The sequence below is a fragment of the Bactrocera latifrons genome, unplaced genomic scaffold (assembly GCF_001853355.1).
Source record: "Bactrocera latifrons isolate USDA-ARS-PBARC rearing strain unplaced genomic scaffold, ASM185335v1 scaffold_211, whole genome shotgun sequence".
Lineage (NCBI taxonomy): Eukaryota > Metazoa > Arthropoda > Insecta > Diptera > Tephritidae > Bactrocera > Bactrocera latifrons.
The window spans coordinates 296,314-319,368 of record NW_017535642.1 but is presented as its reverse complement, the minus strand read 5'-3'; the positions used below and the strand labels follow the sequence as shown (position 1 = coordinate 319,368).

The window sequence follows — 23,055 nt, the reverse complement described above, 5'->3', positions numbered from 1 at the left end:
AATAATATCAAAAAGGAAATATACAGTACTTATAAAACTATGATGAGTATTTTATGTTCATGTGTTTTTGTTTTKTTTTTCGTCTACAGTTTCCATATGTGTTTGTTTTTTTTTTAACCTCCTTACATTTAAATACTTTGGTTTCATTAACATTTATATTTCGTGCCCGCAAGTTGAACAGCTTAGTATTGCAACCCGGCCTGCTTCTTGCCCCTTATTAAAGAACCTTGCTATGCTGCAAATATTTTTGTCTTTAATTTACCTTTCTTAACTTGCTCTCTGCCTAAATTTAGCGTACAGTAGTAGTCTTATATAAAATTAGTATGGGGATGAGTATATTTTTACAAATGCCATTTTTGTCGCCGTTAATTTAATTTTCCATAGTTTGCTGGTTATCGTGTTCGCGAGCTCCTTTCATTCTCCTCTACATTAGATTTCTATTCTCACTTCTATCTTTGGTTGCACTACACTATTTTATATTWAATTTAATTTATTTTAGTTTCCACTCAAATCTTTGTCTCTTTATATTTTACTTCTTGGTCCTTATATTTCATTTTCATTTTCACTTTCTTCTTTATCATTATCTTTGTTTGGTTTTCCTTATCCTCAAATGTGTTTCGCTGCTTCTGCCGTACTTATGGAGCTTTTTCCGTTTTGTGTTCTCTGTGTTTTTACAATCCTAATTCGGGGTGTGCAGCTGCAGCGTTCACTTCGTCGCCGTACATGTTGGCCAGTTTGCCGAAGCGCGGCCCCCACGAGCCCAAGTAATCATACTCGTGCGCCTCATCATCAGTGCCTGCAGTAAGTAGTGGAAATAATGTAAAATAATTTATTAGCGGGTAAAGCAAGTGCAATTTTTCTTCTAAAAAACTATGCCCAGTAGAATGTCTCACTCAGATATATGGTACRAATATAATATAGAAAGGTATGTAAAGGGGTATGTATACTTCCATAAAGCAAACACYGACACCCAAAACAAATAGTTTTCCTACAGAAAGGGTACATTTTCTTGCTAAACATAAATTTTTATTTATATATATATATTTAGGCTTCAAGATAGCCTTATAAAGTCGAACTTTGTTCTCCAAACAGAGCTATGATTTTCGCCCAAAAAGCCATATATATTTATGTTTTACTTTTTATTTATATCAAAAGGCAATATCGCTCCTATCAAAGTTATAGGAAGACACTAAAATTGGGCTATGCAAAAAACGAAGTGATAACTCGTAAGCGGTAAATTTTTACGACAATATATAAATATATATGTAGCCTTATTTTAAGTTAAAATAAATCGTCATTTTTCAAGTTTTGAAAGCAACCCTTATTAATGAATATGGTACAGACAACTGAAGTTTTTTAATTGTGAGGTATGCAAATTGAAAAAGTCACAGATCATCAAACGATGGAAGTGTTGCATGTAGTGTAAGTCAAATACTTTATGATATAAATATTAGGGTAGGTCAAAAGCCAAAAATAAGCGGAAAAGGTTTTCTGAATATATATACATCTCCAAGAAAGGCTCTCCAAGTATGAGCCCTACAAAACATTCTACAAAATTTACAAAACGAAATATTTTTCGAAGTACTTGGATGCGATATGCAAACTTCCTATCTGATAATAAGAAAAAAAAGAGAAACTGTTGGGCGTACGACTTTGCCTAGAAGGCGTTCCTTAGAGATGTTTCTCAAGATATTTTTCAGAGTATAAAACGGTAAAATAACATTGTTTTTTTACCCATCCTAATTAATACGAACTAAATAAATCATTATAGATTCAGTAGCTCTAAACGCCAAGCGAGTACTATTCCATTTAGATTAGATAACCCCAAAATATGTCATAGWAAGAGGATTTTTTGGAAGGAAGCATCGCTGGTTTCGAATTTTGGAAAAATAACGATCCTATATATTTTTTGACACCACAAATTCTTTTCGTTTGTTTTCAAACAAAAAGTTTCCATATGTCCATTTTATTTAACCTTGTCTGCATACATACTTAACTCGGTACATCAATATAATAATCGAAATATAATAAATATTGCCATTGTGTATTTATATTTTTTGTGCATTTATTGTCATGTCGGTGGTTTTCTTAAAACTACTTAAATTTGTTTGCTCACTTTTACACCCAATATTCAGCAGTATTGGAGCGCAGTCCTGCAATTTTAAAATGGAAAACATATTTTGAACATGAATTATGCAAATGGATTGCCACACTAAAAGAACTATATATAAACTAGCTAGCTAACAGTTTGTAAATACAAATTTGAATAGTAAGTTGGATTATACACCTTATGTAAAGAGTTAGCAAATTGGTACCGTTTCTATCAAATAGTCCTTTGTAATTGTGTCTGATTACTACTGTGTATCTCAATAGTTATTTATATACTTATTTATGTATAGTTCAGGGCTTTAGCAATTGGAGAACTAGAATGTTGGAAATCAAGCTTACTCACTGTTCATGTACATGTGGCTAATCTAGATCAAGGTAAGTATTTATGTCTATAATATATCTATAGTTTCAGTTCTGATACGTATGTATATCATTATATTATATGTCTTTCGAGAATTCTTCATAGAATTTATACTAACTAATAAACCGGAAATTGGCTCAGTACTCCATATTTYCGTTTAAAATGCAATAAATATTATGAAATCGGTTGCCGACTACCGTGGGACAAGCCTCCTTCACATCGCATATAAAGTTTTATCGAGCGATGAACCGTCAACAACCTGATTGGATCAACAACTGATAATCAACAAATGAACAGACATTCACCATGCAGAAAATCTTGGAAAAGGCCAGTGAACGAAAGATCGGCACACCACCTCTTCCTCAATTTTAAAGCTGCTTTTGACAGTATGAAAATTAGCTGCCTTTATGCCGCGATGTCTGAATTTTGTAACCCMGCWAAACTAATACGACTGTGTAAACTGACGTTGAGCAATATCAAAAGCTATGTCAGGATCAGGAAGGATTTCTCCCATCCATTCGATACCAAACGAGGTTTCATAAAAGGCGTCTCTCTATGGTGTGACTCATAAAAGCTACTGATGGAGAAAATAGTTTGAGCTACAGAGTTGAATCTAGAAAGCACAATATTTCACAATCATAACTTCGAAGTCGTAGATAACTTCATCTACCTTGGAAGCAGTATCAACACTAACAACAATGTCAACATCTAAACAACGCTGAATAATTCTTGCCAATAGGTGCTACTTCGGACTGAGTAGACAATTGAGAAGTCACATCGGATCTAAGAWCTCTCCCTTCTGTATCCACCGATTGATATTGGCAACATTCAAGGTGCCGAGGAAGATGATTAAGAAAATATGCATGGTATCCAGAGCTTCTTTTGGCACCTAATGTATAAAGCAACTGCAGAAATGATGATGATAAGTATTCTAGAAAATCAAAAAAACCAAAACTGTAGGAACATAATTTCTTAAGTCAGCGAGACATCCTCTGTTCGACAAAGTAATGGGTCTATTTGAAACCGGAGTCGTCACATATCAGATATTCACCATTTTTACTTGCGAATGTCGTATTAAAAATTACAAAAGTCTATGAGCCAAAGCTCTCCTACTAAATTTTGTATACCGAATATTGTAATTACGTTCAAATTACAATCCGTGGCAGTCTCAGGCACTGTTTGGATTACATTTTGAATTAGCTCTACTACCTAAAAGCAGTTAAATAAATGCCTAAAATTTTTCGTTGAGAATTTTTTAATGGGGTTTTCCTACCAAATACATTCATTTGATGTAATTTGTATACTTTTGAAAGAGTCTATTTCGCTTTAATCAAAAAAAAAAAAAAAAAAAATTTTGTATTTTTACCTATATACATATATGTATGGGTACATGTTGCACTGGCACTAATTTCTAATCTGATCTATTAGCTAATTAATTAAATGAGTTCTAATGGAGCGAATATTGGGTGCAAAAGCATAAAAGTGCTGCCTTATATATAAGAGTATATTAAAATATGTATGTATAAGTGTATAGAAAACAAAAATAAATATACACTAAACGATGCGAAATTACGAACTGTTGTAAGCATATTTATGTGTGTTTTTAGTTGTAATTTACTTAGTAATTCACTGAAGTACTCACCAGAGGCCAGCGAACTYAGCGAACCGGCTGTGCTGCCGCCACCTTCATAAGCATAGTTGCGTAAGTCATCGAAGGGCGGTGCATTTGGGTCACCATCGGCACGCTTTTTGTGCTCCTCAATGAACATGCCCACGTTTGGCTCCTGGCCGGGCATTAGCGTCATCACCGGATCTGCAACGTTGCGAACATAAAGAAAACGAGCAGGAAATGGAGCAATGGAAATAAAATTAGTACGAGGAGTTTCAGATGAGTAAGAAGAAAAATTCGTAAGCTTGCAGGCAGCTTGCGTGGAGAACTACGACGGCATACTGTTATTCAACATATTTTAGTGCGTTACTGGAAAAAATGTCTGTGTCACTACATTTTTTTAGATTGTTCACTGGCAGAGCGGGAGCGGAGGCTAAGGGCGTCGTCAGTGTTTGGCTCAGCTCCACAACGCAAAGCAAAACTGAAGTGCAAATTCATGTTGCTTACAATTTTAATGCTGTCGCAAGCGTACTTGCATACAAAGATTATGAGGTGGAAGATGAACAGACGGACGTATTATTTTGCATAGAGTGCAAGAGCCTTGCAGAGTTTACTTTAACATTGTTGAAGAGACTTTACTTGGCTACTTATGGCATGCCACTAAGTGATTATTAAACATTTAAAGAATGTAATTAGAAATGTAATTGTAAGTAATTATATGAAATATTATATAAAAGCAGTGTGACAAGAACTTGTCTATAAAGTAACGCTGACTATTTTTGTTATGTTTATTTTATGCAACATGAATATTTTCTAAACTCCATCATTGGAGTTGAAACAAAAATTTTTTATTTTGTATGTATTTTCTACTAATTAACATGATTGCATTGGAATTATGGGTAACTGCTTTAATTTGGTACCCTCGAATACAACATTAATTAACAACAGACTATAAGCTYCTATCATAAAATGGTATTTTACAATCAGAACTGCTGCCTTTAATTCTCGAAAAATCCCATTCAAAGTTAAAAATATGCTTTAAGCTTCATAATTAATGTTTGCACTAACTTTTGTAAATATGTACATAAATAGCAAATATGTGCTCAACAGTATTTCAGTATTTGCGGCRAAATGGCTCATAATCAATATCCATTACGCGCGTAGCCGCCCCTGCACAGCTATGKAAAAGCTCATTCATTTGCCACTTATGGATTAAAAATTACGATTTGCTAAAATAAACGGTAAATTATTACAGTTATTTGTACTTACACATTATTGGCATTTTCATGGCCGCCAGCTCGGGTGGCATTGGCCCGCCGATTGGTATTTGCAGCGGTGTAATATCGAATGCAGTCATGTCGTCCTCGCCGCCACCCTCGTCATCATAGTTGATAATATTCTCTCGCACGTCATCATCCGGGCCAGGATATTTAATATGCGCCTCACGACGCCGATTATAAACAACGAACACCAGCACGAGAACTAAACGTGGTAGCAAAAGAGTGGCGGGGGAGCGTACGCATGTTACGTTGGAAATGCATGTAGGGTTGGGGGGTGAATGTATGTAAACATTAGTTTTTTCACACAGTACAAAGCTTAGTGCATAATTTATGAGCATACATATATACACAGGGTATATAATGGACACATATTTGTGGAATTAATAATTTTCAAATGCAATATCCAGCGTTTCGTGGCAATAAGCCGCGGTACTTATCGCGCCAACTTAGACTATACAACGAGCCAATGTTGTTTATACTTGTATGCTGCTGTTAGTTTTAAAATTGTCTGTACGCAATGGAAATTCATATGTTGTTACAACAACGCCACCGCCACAGTAAGTAGGTACTTAAAAACTCAAAAATAGATAATTTTATATACAATAATAATACTACTTTTTAACTACCGACTACTTTCAAATACACATGCATTACTACGCTATAATGTTGAGAGAGTGTATGTGTGTCTGTGTGTAACGTAGTTTTATTCAATAATAACGCTGCATATATGCGCAGAATCACTTGGATACAAACAAATATATTAGTCAGCAAAAATATTAAAATAATAAAATTCAAAAAAGCATACACGCAACCAAACACACACACGAACATACATATGTAAGTGCAGTAAGTTAAATGTGCTTGCGCAGCACACTCAYACATACGTACGTTTATGCAACACGCAACGCTCTTCCGGAAAAAGACTARCTACAGCTTCCATAACTTAACCAAATTTACCGCGAACAAATACTGGATAAAGTAAATATAAATTTAAATGTAGCATATGAGTATATGTGTGTGCGTGTGTTAGWAAATTACAAATTGTGCACCCTCCCATGCGTATGCATAAAAGTGAAATGCAACGGTTTTGGGGTACGGGCGCGCCAACACGCTGTCAGCCACACTCGCAACATTAATTACTTGCAACAAGCGTGTATAGAACTCAAAATGGTAGACATATGCAAATGTGTGTGTGTGTGTGTGTATGTATCTAAGCGAAACACGCTTAGTACGAATGCTACCTTTACAAAATGCGCTTACATCAGGCAATGAATTAAACTAACAGTGTTGCAGTATCATTGTTGCACGTTAGCGCGCAAAACAGCCCCTGCTGCAAATTCCTWAGTGGCAGAGCAGCATTTCATTTGTAAATACGCAGCACTCTTAAGCGCTTTGCCACTCTGAAATTTTAATATTTCAACTCGAAAACACTTGATTGTGAAACCCCAAAGTACACCCGTGTGAAAATTAAGATGAAAAATATGCAACATATGTATTATATTCTCCATTGATACCGTGAGTAAGCTTCAGTGCGAGTTTGCGCTTACATGTGCGAAGTAATTAATATTCGTTTTATTTGTGTTTTCTCAAATTTAAAGGACGCACAGCTACTTAATCAAACTGTCAGCGCTGTTACACGGCGTTAGCAGTCTYGTGCAATTTACATTATTATTATTRTTATTTCAATTATGATATAATCGTGTGTGTTTTGAGTAATGACATTGAGATGAATTGAGTCATGCCATTGCCTTCTACCTTTGCATACTGCTAATGCTTGACGTGCTTTTATAAAGCTTCCAAAATTTATTACTCTGCATATATTTGTGAAAAGTACTTGTAAAGCAATACCAAAGACGAGTTACCGAGCTGAGTTCGTACAGGAGAGTATGATCATAACCGACATCTTCAGAGCTAACAAGTTCGTTTTGTGTGTTTTTGACCGGATCTACTATTGTGAATGGCTCAAGTGACAAGATATTTTCAAATATAAAAAATTAAAATATTTTTATAACTTTAAAAAAGGTTAGTACATTAATTTCTGATGAACACAGTCACTTCTTTTGACAGCCTTATTTCCAAATTAAGAATTTTGGTGAAGTATTTTTAGGGGCAATAAAGGGTGGATAAGGCTATTTGTGATAAAACAGCGCGGTATAATGATTATAAGACTTGACATGATAGCTTAAACCACTAAGGATAAAAACGGATAARTTSGGATAAGAGCSGATAAACTGAAATAAGTTRAAAGTCGATAAAACTGGAGGATGTMATAAAAGTAAAAGGACTATATRTGTGAGGTRTGGTCAGAAGATATTGGAGTACTGTTCTAGAGAGTGGAGAAGGCTTTTTGGGATGGAATAGCGCGGCATTATGATTATTTGACTAGATATGATAGATTCAACCTTTCAGGATAAAAACGGATAAGTTCGGATATATCCGGATAAGAGCGGATAAGTTTAAATAAGTTACAAATCAATAAAACTGAAGGAAGCCGCAAATGTAAAAGTACTTTAAGTGATAACGCAGCATACTTGAGGTGTCATCTACAGATATTGGGATACTGTTCTACAGATCTACATATTTTGATTCTGTGAATATTCAGTAGAGCACACCTGATTGTCCCATTGTTATTTTCCGTATTTATTTCCTTATTGTACTGGTAAATAGATTCAAGTAATTAAAACTATAATAAAGTTTATCACATCCTCTTGTAACAAATTATGTGCCAGGTGGTGACTTTATCTATCGTTACCATTATCGTTATCTGTTCATGACATTTTTTTAAAGCTTAATTGAGGTATCACATGCATTATTGATAATAGCTCGGCTGTATAAAGAATCTTCATCAAAATCACAATACTCGTCTATATTTAACCATTCTACAAATTACTTGTATAAAAAAACATAAAAAGCTCTGACAGGTGAGAATATAATCGTTATTATCTTGTTTTAATAACTTTTTACAATCTAAAAACTTTTGTAGTGTGAACTCTCATCAAAAAGGTAGCACTCAACTTTAGTGTTGAGTAGTTGTTCTCAGTTCCAAGATGTTCGACCTGGCGCAAGCTTTCGCATTTTGCGCTCTAAGGATTCACAATTACGCTGAACTGGAAACTTTGAAATCTTTGCCCCCAGCACTATTGAGTGCCATTTATACACACTCATTCCAGTCCTAGAAGTGCTTACTGCTGTAATGCAAAAGTTGTAAAAACTCGTGAGTGTAAAAGAGAACTAATTAAAATTAATTGAAACTGCAATCCAAGAGCAGAGCAAAGGTGCATTATAATTTCAACTTTTCAGCTCAGAGCTGACCACATTTAATGCGTCCATAATTTTCGCAGTAAAACTAAACARTTGCAGGTTAAGTTACAACTAGTACAAACCTCAAGCGTAATAGTCCGCTGACTTTCACTTTCACATTCCCTAAACTRATTTTGTGGAATACTGCTGAGTTGATAGTGCTTGGAGGGATACAAATCCAGTTTTGGGGGCTCGACTCTCATGGAAACGGATAAGTGGTATTTTTATGTGGTGATGGTTTATGAGCTGTAAATGTCAGATGTCGGAATTATAGTAGTTAGAAATAAACACATTACATGTATTTAACAATTGTTATTTTTAGGTAATTTTTTTATCTTTATTTTGAACAAGTCTTCCTTGTTTTCATCGAAGAGAAATACTAGTTCACATTATTTATGGATAAAAACAATCAATTTAATATTCTGTTTTGAAAATATAATCCACCAATAAAAATCCAATCAAAGCGCTTTTTATTTCAGTACATAATTGCATGTCGTTGAACTGAAATCGGATCATTTAAAAACTGGTGTAGATGTAGACATTACCGGACTAGTATATTTTCAGAGCAAATATACTGGGTTATACACCTACATATGGCTACATATGTGGGCTTTTCAAACATTAACAACAGTGTGAATTACAGCGAACACTTCAGAGTCAAGAGCCTGTAACTTATACGGTTCAATGAAAGTACTCATCATTCGAATGGAATGCATAAAATTTTTAATTTTCAATTCACCGGTTGCCCAATGGCCACTCTTTGGCTGCACTGGGWATTTGTGTTAATGAGTTGTAAATATGGCAAAAAGGTTTCACAATTATGGCACAATTTCGATGAATTATAACATTTTTGTTCTTTAATATGASATTTAACTCTACAGTGAGACTCTTGTAATAGTAATATTTTAAGCATTTTATAAACGTGTCTAAGAAGTGATGATGTGCCAAATTTAATGGGCCTCTTAAATATACTTTCATAGACTCTGTAGAGCCTCATAAGCACAAATGAAGGGCTCAAAACTGCTAAAATGTATGGTATTGAAGATCTATGTAGCTTGCTTTTTAAATTTCAGGATTTAGCGAACAAAGTTTCGCAATCTGCTATTCACGACTGTATCGCAAAGTTCGAYATTTTTGATGTTATACRTACTCAAAATGTTATAGCAAAYGAGCGCTGKTTGTGTTGCTTACAGTAACATAAAATATTCATCTCGGCCAAAAAATACATACGAGTATAATTAAATTTTGGCGTGGAATATCTCAGCAACATTGCATCGATGAACTTAATTCCATTTTGGGCGATAAAGTTCCTTAAAAAATCAGTGTTTATTGACAGTATGGTGAATCCAATCGAGATYGCCGATCACTCCAAGCCGTTACTGTTCCGTAAACTATTGTGATATTGCAAGTTCGTCATGTGACCTATGGTGAGATAGYTATGGACATTCAATATTTCATTGTAGAAACATTTTTTCCTCTTTGGATTTCACACAATATGTCAATCGTTCCAAAAAAGCTAGTGTCGATTGGTAGAGAGAAATGTTAAAAGTGTACCATTACGGTGTTTCGAAATACGCCATAAACGTGATAAATGATGAATCATGAATTCATATGTAAGGGCCCGAAAGTAAACAGCAGTGTGTTTCAAAATTGCTTCAAGCCTTTCCAAGCAAATGGTTGCTGGTTTTATTAAGAAAACTAATATTTCTCAACCATAACACTAGAAGAGTACGGAGCAGTAAATTCTGTATGGTACAACCATTTTAATTCAAGAAGAAGAAGACAACCATTTTATTTTTATATTGTTTTGTTTGTTTGTTGTCTTTCAAGAAATCAGGGAAACCAGCCACCGAAAACGGATCACTCGTCGCAACGACAATGTGAGCTTTTAGACATCGCCTCAATCAACTCCATTTTTGAACACTCAAAACATCGAATTGAGAAGACTCCACCATGTAATCCTGACTCATCTTAATAATGGCTTCTTTTTATTCCCGTACGTAAAAAAATAAAGTACAAAGTCAAGGTTTTTCGACACCCGAAAAGGTGGTTGATGCGTTCAAAAGGCATGTTTTGGAGTTAACTCAATCAAAGGTGCATAAGTGTTTCGAAAATTGATACAAACGTATGCAAAAGTATATAAATTTGAACGAAAAATATTTTGAAGAACAATAAAGCTAGTTTCGGTAATTAAACTTTGTTTTTGTTCTCTAAGCCCTTGCCCAAAAGGCAAACTGCGCATAACAACTATATGTGCTCTTCGGTCGGCAATACACGGCCTTGTAAAGCGCGGTGCTCGATTAAAAACTATTTTTAGTAAACTCTATGTAATTGCATTTCAATACGCATATTGGGTTTCGTCGTGGCTTTGTGCTGCTTAATGGCCGTGTATTATAATATTGTGGTTATGTGGTTGAATGCGTTCATTTAATGCGCTTTGTGGCTAAGGGCTGTCGCTGTTCAATTGTGACCATGAATGTAGTGTAATTTTAAATTTATATATCTACGAAATTAAATTTAAATGTTAGGCATTAGTGGTTTAAATATTTTCTATGTACATTTTTGTATTATTAATTATTTTACACTCAAATGTTTATTAATATAATATTTATTATAGTTTTAGATATTTAAAAAGGACAATATTAATTAATGATTATAATATATTTACTGACATATTAAAAGAAAAAGTAACAGAAAGACTACAGGTGCTGCTCAACAAATAACTAAATATTTACTTATATGTAATTCTCAATAATTCAAAACACTCACGCAAAATTCGGTTAGTTCCACTCACACTTCTTACCTTTTGGTCTTTCAACACTTTACGATTTGCATTTTAAATGTGTGTATTTTACTGTTTCTTTTTACTTACGAATTAGTGTGCTAGTGCAGAGTACTAGCGCTATTATGAAATCACGTGATGGCGTTAACACGCCGGACGCCAGTAATTCCAGTTCGCAATTCATGCCGGTGAAGCCCATCGGACAGTGGCACTCATATTTCTTTGGTGGATTGTGATCGCGACAACGACCACCATTCCGGCACGGAAATTGCAAACACTCATTATCGTTGACACATTGACTGCCCGAAATTTTGTAACCAGCCGGACACCTAGGTTTATATATTGTTGGTTTTGTTGTTGGTTGGTTGGTTTGGAGAGGATAACATGAAGGAGAAAATTTTTGTAATTTTTTGTTTGTGTGTAAATTTGCTAACGTGTATGTGTGTATCGTATAAATATATCTACTATTTTTAATATATATACTATGCGTGTGTATGWACTTGCTTGGCAGCAGGTGCGTAATGTGTGTATGTGTGTGTGTGTTAAAAACCATAGAAGAAATTAATTAGAAGTTTATGGAGAGATGAACGCGTTTCAGTGCTAATGACTGCAAAAGGAAGTTTTTGCAGTGTTTGTGCAGCTACAGAGTTGTTTTTGTTGTTTTTTCTTATTATATATTTTTATGTTTGCTATAGAAATTGCTTTTATATTTAAAACATACATTTTCAACAATGTACTTCAGCCAATAATCACAATATTTGTAAAAAGTTGAAAGCATATGTAAACTATATTACACACATACATACATATATCAGATATATATATAGCACAGTATTATTGTATACTATATTATATATATATGTATTTTGTATATAGTTAATGTAGTATACATATACTATATACCCTTTAACTTATCGAATATTTTTACCACTTCAAAAACTAAACTAAAGTAACCGCGGTTTTTTGTACTTCCCAAAGATACTCAGTGAGGGTAATTATTTTTCATACGAATATACATATAGGGCGTCCCAAATTGTCCCAATTTGTCGCAATTTTTGTTAAGCTTCACAGTTGATGCAGTTGAAATACTATTGCCACCTTAATATCTATGAAATTTGCGAACGGCGGACGCCACGCTTCCACGCTTTAATGCATTTTGAAATATAGTTCAATAATAAACAATTTAATCTTGAAAAGCTCCATTTTCACGAAGTTAAACTGTGAGCTACTCTTTAAAAAACAAAAAAAAAAAAAATATAAAAAAAATAAAATCATTAATGCATTATTATTGCATCAAAGTTGAGTTCCGAGTTGGTTCAATCCAAGAAAACCCAGACTTTTTTTTAATAAATTTTTTAATTGAAAAAATATTTTTGCGAATTTTGGCATAAATTATTGCTCAAAGTAACGGCATGTCGGACAACAGATTCGTGTCAAGTTGCGCTGCTATTTTTTTCAGTATTGTTTAGCATTTCACCATCGAAAGACTGACGCCTGAACAACGTTCTTTAAAATCTTCAAAATTCTTCAAAAATTAAGCCTGTGATAAACTGAGCCTCCTTTTGATTTTGTGAAGGGTATTATAGCTTCGGTGCAACCGAAGTTGAGGGCTTTTCTTCTTTCGTATATAAATCGTATGTAGGATCAATGCTTAGACACGCTGAACAACTGTTATTTGACTCTAGGCGACAATTTCTACACCAAAAAAAAAAAAATGGATGGGTCCGATTATATATTATTCTTTACCGTTTTTTCGGTGTCGCAAGCTAGTATGAGCCGTTCGATTCGCTACTCTTTAACGTTTGACGAATAGAAGTTWACTTATGTTAGCGTAATAGTAAGACTAGGTTTCAAATGTTGGTTTCCTCATGCATTTTCTTGTTTTATACTAAACAATTCTCTGCAATGAAGTTGTTTTTCTTTTTTATATACAACATTTCGTAGTCTATACTCTAATGTTTAAGCTTATTAAATACCTCCAAATTTCTACTCTTTTTTATGGCCAAGCAGTARGGTATGAACCCAGTGTTTCTACTATTACTTTCTATCTTCGCAAATCCTGCTTTAACTCKTTCACCACATRCCAATATGTACATATGTATATATATTAAGATATCAGGGTCTACATATATGATAGGCATGTGAGAGGCGRGAAAAACTTAGTTGCTGCTGCGGCGTTACAATGCTCCCTGCTGTGCGGTTATAAATAACGGCAACTTAACAGTTTACTCTGAGAAAGCTGAGAAAAAAGATAAAAACTAAAACTTTTACTTTATTTCCTATCAACCATAACTGACCAAAACTATGCGCGAATTTTCTTAGAGCTCAAGCTTTCCGCTTCCACGCTAGACTCCACGCTTCTGTTTGGTTGAACACATACCTACGCACATTTCTGGCACCATATTTCATGCCAACCATACTTTATGCCCTTATTTTATAAATTTCTTTTGCATTTATTTTCGCATTTCGTATATTTACTACCATATTTTTGTATATTTTTTGCGAGAAAATATTTCCAAAAGTTTAGCTTCAAATTCCCTCTTCTAGGAGCGTTTCCATTTTCTACTTTATTTACAGTTGCCAGTAAAACGATTCGCAACTATTTTATTTAAGAAGAAACTGATATTTTTTCACCAAACCGAAAAAGTCGCAAGCGCAAAATGGAATTTTCAAAGACGCAGCGAAAAATTTGTACACACGTTGCTGCCACACAATAACGGCAATGGATAGTAATGGAGAGGAGACTCAAAAAACGCCGCACACAGTAGGCAAACACACAGCTGCTAAATCGGCGCATAAGCAACTGGCAGCGCGAAATCACAGTGTGTGAGCTGGTGATTCCATTGGCAAAGCATCCTTCGCTTGCAACTGACAGGCCGGCTTTGGTGATGGTACGGCGTGTCGTGTGCAGTGGATTTGTTAACTTTACGTAGAATTGCATGGCGCTTAAAGAAACAGCAGCCAGCCAAATTGTTTGTTTRATAGACGAAGCTATTTGGCTACCTGAATCGCGGAGGCAAACACTTGMCACATACACACAGTCGTACGCGCACGTGTGTCGCAAAAGTTGTCTAAAAGTGAATATGCGCACTTATTGGTGCGATATCAGCGCTTAAGTATGGATTTTCAAAAGCATTCAAGTTATATGTACGAGTGAGCATGTGTATGGATGTAGGGCAACATGACAACACCATAAATTATTCAAAATGCTGCAACATGCCGTGAAATATAGATATTTTGTTGTGAAAATATTTCCGTAAAAATATTTTCTAAATGCTACTATCCGCATACAGCCACACATATTACATAACACACTTGCACATAGTCGTAGATAAGCGAATTGGAAGCAAACGTGTGCGTATAAGTCTGCGAAAGTTGTTACGATTGCACATACTTGAAGAGGAGATTTGAAGAAAGAAATTGGTCGCATTATTCGGGTACTGCGAAGCGTGGGTTTAAGGCGCTCACTTGGGAGTTTGACGCTCAAAGAAAGTTCTTTGCCGCTGCTTTGATGGGGGAATTAGGAAAGTTGAATTTACTTTCACRTCGAAAGCGCCAGTTGTGGCAAAGTACTTAAGTGCTTATGCAGTAGTGGTGCGACAGYGCTTTTTAAATGCACAAGAAATCTMTGAAAAGCACTGATTCCACATAAATATACTAGATTTTGACATTAAATAATTTTCATGACTCGTTTCTGGCAAATGAAAGTATTCAGTTCTGAATAATGCCTTCAGCGATAACGTCACAAAGTTTTGTGAAGGCTTAAGAGTAGGAGAGTCACAATCTGTCTTCTAACTCCACACTATAGTCTCTAATCAGTCTCAGCCATATATTTAGTCCTGCCAAAAATTCTGTTACAASTTTAAGAAGTATATCTTTTAGTAAAGTAATGTTTAATAAATAGCCTACAATAAATGAGCGGTGCTCAAAATTATGTTCGAAATRGTCATGATTTCATACAAGTCTTCATACAATTCGGCAATTGATGAACAGAAGCACCCACAGTTTCTATTGGTACTGATGACGCTGCTCGAACCAACGATTTTTTGTGATTCTCTAAATTTCTGTGGGGTATTCAACAGGTTAGGTTTTCTGACTGTAGCCCAATGGATTTAAATCTGGACCACCAGGTAGCCAATCAAATGCTATGAAATCAGGAAGAGTTCTTTTAACCACTTTGCACAGCCTTCTAAAACATCTTGTTGGTAAACTTTTGTCCTAGTTTTAAACTCCTTCTTAGRGAACCGCAGTTCTCAAACCAGTTTGAACGTACAGACATACTATTATCAGAAAAGGATTCTTTTCGGATTTATATAACATATCTCACAGATTGTCCGATATTTTCTATAAAAAGTTTACAATTGAAATTTTGATACAGATATGCGGATAGACAGACAGTCTATCTGATTTTAACTCATCTCATCGCCCTTATACATACATATGTTTATAAAAAATAATCTTCGGATTTATATAACATATCTCACAGATTGTCCGATATTTTCTATAAAAAGTTTACAATTGAAATTTTGATACARATATGCGGATARACAGACAGTCTATCTGATTTTAACTCATCTCATCGCCCTGTTCACTTATACATACATATGTTTATAAAAAATAACGTAATTTTTTCTGAAAATTTGTTGCGATTAAAGCTTTGTAAACCTTGTAACAGAATTTATGGCAAGTCTAASTTTAATTCTATAGCATTCCACTTCCATCCCGTCACATGTTTTGTAGTACGCTTGACGAACAAAATATTGATCTTGACGTCCAAAAAAAGGTAATGGTCTTGTTAACAATTGCTATGGATTTTGAAATTTTCTTTTGTGCTCCGATTCACATATATAATTCGGAGTCCTTTCGTATATAAATATAAAATATTATTATATATGCATATTCAATATCACATCTGAAAAATACTTCTGTGAAAAAAGTTTCGTCCACAGGTGATTTCACAGTTTTCCTTTCGAAAATTATCTTTTTGACATTACTAAATGCGTATTATGTAAGGCTATWACAGCACCATCAAATTTTGCTTTGCGCTTGGCAACCTGCCATATACCGCGATCGCTTTAAACGCATACAGATATGACAAATTGCGGAAAGGACACAATAGCTGTCTACAGTTTTCAAGAATTGAATAAAATTCAACTATCATACATAATACAAAATGCTGTGGTTATCACGTCTGTTGGACGACAACTATCGTTGGTTGTCTTACATAATAAGGGCATTAATCTATTGACAGTTTTTTTACACTGAAATTTTTTTATGTCCTTGTTGTTGTACTTTTGCAGTCATAGAAATATTATAAATATTTAAATATTATATTACATAATTACCTGAGTTAATAATTAACGCTACCATTTTTGTGCAGCTCATTATTTAAATTTACACTATATTTCCTATTAGCCAATGGCATTAAACCAATATTGACCAATGCGGCAAACAGCAGTTGATGCTGCAGTGAAATTTTTCACTATCAACAAACCGAGAAAATACCTGTACATACCGTTGTACAGAATTTTTAGAGCATTTTAAAAAATGTGCAGCTAACACACAGCTCCACAAAAGCTAATAGGTTCACACACTTTTTCTGACTCTTTCTCTACTGTTCTCTACTGTAAATACGCGTATATGTGGCACGCCATGCGTTGCTTTCAACGTATACCATAGAGAAGAGATGACTCTGAATGCTGCACTAAATGGACACACAGAACAAATAATACGCAATGAATACTAAATTTTTATACCTAAATATATATATGTATGTGTATGCATACATTTACGGTGCAATAATGAGATGAGTGAAAAAAGAAGCAAGCATTGAGGCGCGTTAAAAAATGCGTGGCCACAATTCAAATATCACACCTTTATACTATGCGGTGTATTTGTGTTATTTCGTGAATATAATATGGCTAATGGAAAGTGTAAATATTTAAATAAAAAGCCTAAAAAACTGTCGTATTATGTAAATATTAAGTGGCAAGAATTTGTGGCATGTAAACATGATAAGGTGCAAATGCGACAATGTTGTGACACACAAGTAAATAGAGCACAATATATTTGCAGCAAATGTGGCAAATGAGACAAAAAAGTTTGCATATGTATGGCTGAGTATAAGCTTCCATGTAAACACACGTACAAATGGATGTGGATGTGGATGTGTATGCGACAGTGCGCTAAACGCTTGAAAAAATGGCATGCAAGCTACGAAATGGCTAAGTGGGTAGGGATTTGAAATGAATGAATGAAATGAAAGGCGCATGATGAGATAAGAACAGAATGAATGCTATATATGTATGTATGTATGTATATAAAGTGGCTGAAGCGCAAAATGGGCATGGTTGTTACTTATGATGATATGAAGTGATATGCTTGGAATGAGGCAGGTCGAAAGGAAATGCGATCTTCATACATGTATGTATGTATATGTATAACTAACTTTGCTAACATTTATACAAGTAAATATATAAAGAAATATAGATATGTATATATATATATAAGTGATGATGTTTGGGTCCAACATATTTCTTTTACATTAGCACCAACACCAACAGAGCATTTCCACCAACGCTACAAATCGGGCAATAACATAGTTAGATGAAATTAAAAAAAATATATATGTATGTATATGTTTTAATTATTATTAATGTTGCATGAATAGAAAACTATTATTGTATATGTATTTAAAATCAAAAGTAAAATGTTTTTCGCTTGTGACCATTGAGGCAACAAATTAATGCTTTAAGCCTAAGCATAAATATAAGAAACAATGATTTAATATTGAGAAAAATCAAAGCTGAAGATGCGTATAAAAAATTGTTGCTACGGGGAGCAGAGGCGTTGTTGCAAAAATTGCTAGACTTGTCTGATTTCAATTTATTTTTCATTTTGTTGTTTTTGACGCTTTGACGACGCTTGTTTTGCATTTGCTATTATTATTCTCTACTTCTATGTTTTTTTTCTTGTTGTCATAATCTTCGATGCTCATATATTTGTTTTTTCTACTCATTGAATGCTCACTCAGTATGACCAGCAGGCAAACCAGTATGGCCGCCAGTGCGCCCATGCTCAACTTCAGCGTCTGTCCCTCTTGCACCAATTCGCAGTTCTCGCCCCAAAAGCCATCCGGACAGATGCAACGGTAGCGCAGACGTGGATCCAAATTGATGCAAGTGGCACCGTTTAGACATGGCAAGTCCAGGCATTCGTTGCGATCCATGCAGCCTTTGGCGTCTGGCGACATGACGCGTCCTTCACCGCAACTACAAGCCGTTGTTGCGCATTTGAAATGTCGAAGATTTTGTTGTTGGTTTGTTTTGATTTTATGAAGCGGTTGTTATATTGTTGTTGTTTTATTAATTTATTTACGTGCAGCGCATGAATATTTTATTTATTTGTTTTTTTGCGTTGATGACGATGGTGGCAGTTGTGGTGGTGGTGGTGAAAAAGATATACATACATACGATTTATTTATAATTATGTTATATATCAGGTGAAAGTTATATGCAAATGCTTATACTCAATATAAGGATTTTAGAATTTGGCAAAAAGTCTATGTGAAAGTCATGAATTTTATGGATTTTTGCTCAAAAGCGATATGTGTCTGTGTGTGTGTAAATGCTTAACGTTCACCAATGGTTATACAAATGGTAATGTGTTAGGATCACACGAAAATATGAAATACTTGAACTTGATGTTTGAATTTATTTAATTTTCAAGTAGTGGTTGCACTTTGTTAGGCGAAGTAAGTGCCCACAACCTAACTATCAGTTAAAAGACCGGTTAGTTACCCAGTAGCGCTAACAGTTACTTTCATTAAAGTTTCTATGAGTTGCTTAAGACACAATTGGCAATTCTAATCGAAACTCACACAACAACCTAACAGTTAAAAGACCGGTTAGTTACCCAGTAGCGGTAACAGTTACTTCAGTTAAAGTTTCTATGAGTTTCGTAAGACCCAATCGACAATTCTAACCAAAACTCTTGTGTACATGTGTGTGTGTGTTAGTTTTCGATCTAATTCTTCTATGCACAGAAGTTGCGGTAGCAGCGACTTGCTGGCTTCACGGCTAGACTGTACAACTTGGTTTAAAGTTAACAAAATTGAATCATATGCATGCGCTTACATACATCATATATGTGTTTACATAAGTATATGTCTATATTCACAAGATTGGGCAACAAAGCATGTGAAAGCATCCGCACCCCAATGTCCAAACTGCATTGTGCTTCGAAACTTTCCGAAAGGCTTTTCTTGTCAAATTCAATGCAGTCGAAGTTGCCTTAAACTTTGCACAAATTATATAAATATATCTAACGTACATATAATGTGTATTGTATGCGCTCATATGTACTTTCGAACATTACATGTTTGTACATAGTTTGCTTATGCATTCGTTTACTTGAAACCCGCTTTTCTACTTTTTTTTTGTTTTTTTTTTTTTTTTTTTTTTTTTCCTTTTTTTTTTTTTTTTTTTTTTTTTTTTTTTTTTTTTTTGTTAATCAACCTTGCTTGCAACTGCTTCAATTGTGGTTTATTGCGTTTACTTCACTTAGCTTCGACTTTTGTTATCGTTGTTTGGCTGTGTCCACATAGTTTGGTTTGGAGTCTTATTAGAATTTCGAAAATTTGAAAGTTTTCGAATTCAGCACAAATGCTCTGCATGTTTTCACTAATAATTTAGAAAGGAAAAGTTTCTTTGAATAGTGACAGGTGTGTGTGTGCAACAGCCAAACTGCCTCGGCTGTATGCGTATTAGTTTGCGGTTACGGAAGTGGCTGATGTGGTATCTCTTCGGCAAGTTTTAAGCCGACAATATGCCGAATATGTGACATTGATAAGGAAAGTTTTGTGGCTTACTTAAAGCTTTCATATTTAATAGAAGTGAAAGTGCTCGAATTATTATATTTACTTTGTAGTTTTATTTTATTGCAACATTTCGAACAATAGTAGTAGCATAAGTTACCGTTGCAAGATGCAATTCTTTTACTTATATTTTTTAACATGGCTGAACAGCTCTAAAGAAATTTAAAATGCATCATAAAATATAAAATTTGTCCAACAACTTGATTTTTGATATCTAGAACTGAAAGCAAGGGATAGATGATACATGTACTTAGCAGTTAAAATTTTATATCTTCATGCCAGAGTTTCGGCTTGCATTCTGCCTTGAAGACAAAGTCATTTGAAAAGCACAATAGATTTTGCAATTTATCAAAACACAAAAAATATGCGAGAACCTATTATACCTTAGCGAAGAGCAAATAGTGGCGAAGCGTTTGAAAATAATTAAAGATTATATTTTTCAGGACATGCTTTCAGCTTTCTTTTTAGCTTTCATTATGAAAATGAACAAGTTGAATGAAAACTTAAAGCACAAACTGTTAGCTCTTCCCACACTCTATGTGAGACCATTAAACAATAGTAATTAAAGACCAAGCTACCAAGTATCAAGTATGTATTAGATTTTGTTTATGTGTAAATTGTTTCAATGCAGTTTCTTTAAGCAAGAAATATGCATAAAGGACTTCACATGAATTTCATTTTCATTGCAAACATTTCTCGGTATTATTTTCATATTTAATGGGAAAATGGTAAATACTAATAATTGCAACAATTGCAGCATTTGTAATTTGCATAAAATGAGCAAAAGCTGTAGCGTTTACTTGGAATATCACGCCATAACAAGAAGCTGCTTACTCCGAAACCACATACTTAATTATTATATTAAAGAAAAATATATTTTGCTATTTGTGGAAATGAGATTGGATTAACTTCCAACATGTTTATCTACAATTATGGCTGAAGCTTTTTTTTTCTTACTTGGAAATGATGACCACAAGCCTTTACAAATAGTGTGTTCTCGCACATGAATTGGCACAGCTAACAGTAGTTCAATAAATTTAATGACATAAAGCAATAAGTAAACAAAATTTGAAACTTAATGTCGCTACTTCCAGTTGCTTTTGATATTTAAGAGTGGTAGCGTTGTCTGGTTGAAGAGACGCTTTTAGGAAAGAAAAATAAGGAAGTGGGATTTGTAGGCTGTTTTTTTTTCTGGAAAGCTCTACGTGCTCTCGTCGCGACAATAAATTTTTTAACTTTACCTAATTTGAACCTAATATAAGTCCTTAGTAGGGTTCATATCCAAATCATTGGATTAGTGGATTAGTTAATGTAGTAGCCAAAGGGAGATGCAATGATGCTTTAACCCTTTGCAATTCGCACGATTTAGAACGTTGGCTATCAACTACTCTGTAGCAGAAAAAAACATTTAAAAATCTTCATATAACTTATTGCAGGGTTTGTCCGAAAAGTAATAGGAGTGTGGGAGCACTTGAACATGAGCAATATGTGCGCTAAGATGTTCCCAAAAGTGCTCACTAACTATCAGAAATTACGGCGAAGCAATCTTCCGCAAAGCATTTTGAGACGACAGAGGGGACCCAAGCAGCATGTACCTCGGCAGTGAGGGCTATTCCGGAGAGTGCCTTCCGTGACGCCTTCAATGTTTGGAAATCGCGCTGGCAGCGTGCATCGACGCAGAAGGAACCTATTTTGGAAAGTGTTTAAAGAGTCAGCCCTATTATTTTCCGGACAAACCCTGTATATGAATTGGTTGGGATCGAGAAGGTAAAAAAATCCATATTTTAATGTTTATAAATTTGCTGAGTATGAAACATTTTAAAACACTATCCTATATGCTTGCGGGCTGGTGGGTGCTTCTTTGATAATAATAATTTGCTTGTCGCCTGCAGCCAGATGTTTTCCAGTCAGAACTATACATTACCGTTTTCTTATTCCGACCTTTCTTCTACAAACTCTTCTTATCGCTCTTTTCAAGTGATTCCGAGAAGTGCTCAGACCGTCGTTTGCATATGTTTCATGTTCTTGTATTGTTGATTAATTTCTTGTGCCATTTCAAAAGAAAGCTTCAGGCAGACATGCATGTCTCAAAAAGTTGCACGGAAATAACTCAATTCGCCGTACTCACTAACAAACCTGAATATCTCCGGAGAGGGTACAACAGAGTACAAAGGGTTACATATAAGGGTATTGATCAATGTAAATATGTAATAATTTAATGGCTGCAAAAAATAGTTTCCTATTATTTATCGTTTGACTAATTTAATGAATTACACAATTTCTCACAATATTTTAAAGTATTTAAAGCGCCAATTAGTTTAAAGCTAAATGAGAAAAAAATTAGTTTATAAAACTCTATGATTTTTTTATGTGCCTTCAACAATTTATCATCAGAGTCGGTGTCAGATATACAATTTTGTGAATGTAGTGGTGAAATATTTTATGTTAGCTTATTTTTTTATTTTTTTTTTAATCTTGCTATATTTTCCAGAGAAATATACATCATCTCATAAATAACACAATTTAAAGATACACAAAAAAACAAAAAAAAAAAAACAAAAAAAAAAAAAAACGGAGAGCGTACGATGAACGTATCTGAAATGTTAGCATGAGTAATTATATGTGCAGACCATTGTATGTCTGTAACTAAGCTTATGCAGACATAGTAGGAACATATATGTATGTATAGTATATAATTTGCAACAGTGCCTCATGAAATTTATTTAATTTGAGAGCTTC

General features: G+C 34.4%; 1 protein-coding gene across 5 annotated transcripts in view; it reads right to left on the bottom strand.

The window, feature by feature from the left end:
• Nucleotides 1-429: 429 nt before the first annotated feature.
• Nucleotides 430-23,055, bottom strand: part of LOC108968374 (neural-cadherin) — a 262,770-nt gene continuing 240,144 nt past the window's right edge. For 2 of the 5 annotated variants that reach the window (XM_018932366.1, XM_018932369.1), the window contains exons 19-22: nucleotides 18,471-18,712; nucleotides 5,349-5,561; nucleotides 4,113-4,283; nucleotides 430-796 (exon numbers count right to left, since the gene is read on the bottom strand). In XM_018932366.1, the coding sequence (XP_018787911.1) occupies nucleotides 672-796; nucleotides 4,113-4,283; nucleotides 5,349-5,561; nucleotides 18,471-18,712 (751 nt within the window). In that variant the 3' untranslated portion in view covers nucleotides 430-671. Of the gene's footprint in view, nucleotides 797-4,112; nucleotides 4,284-5,348; nucleotides 5,562-11,531; nucleotides 11,771-18,470; nucleotides 18,713-23,055 lie in introns of all 5 variants that reach the window. The other 3 variants (XM_018932368.1, XM_018932370.1, XM_018932367.1) reach the window with 2 other exon arrangements.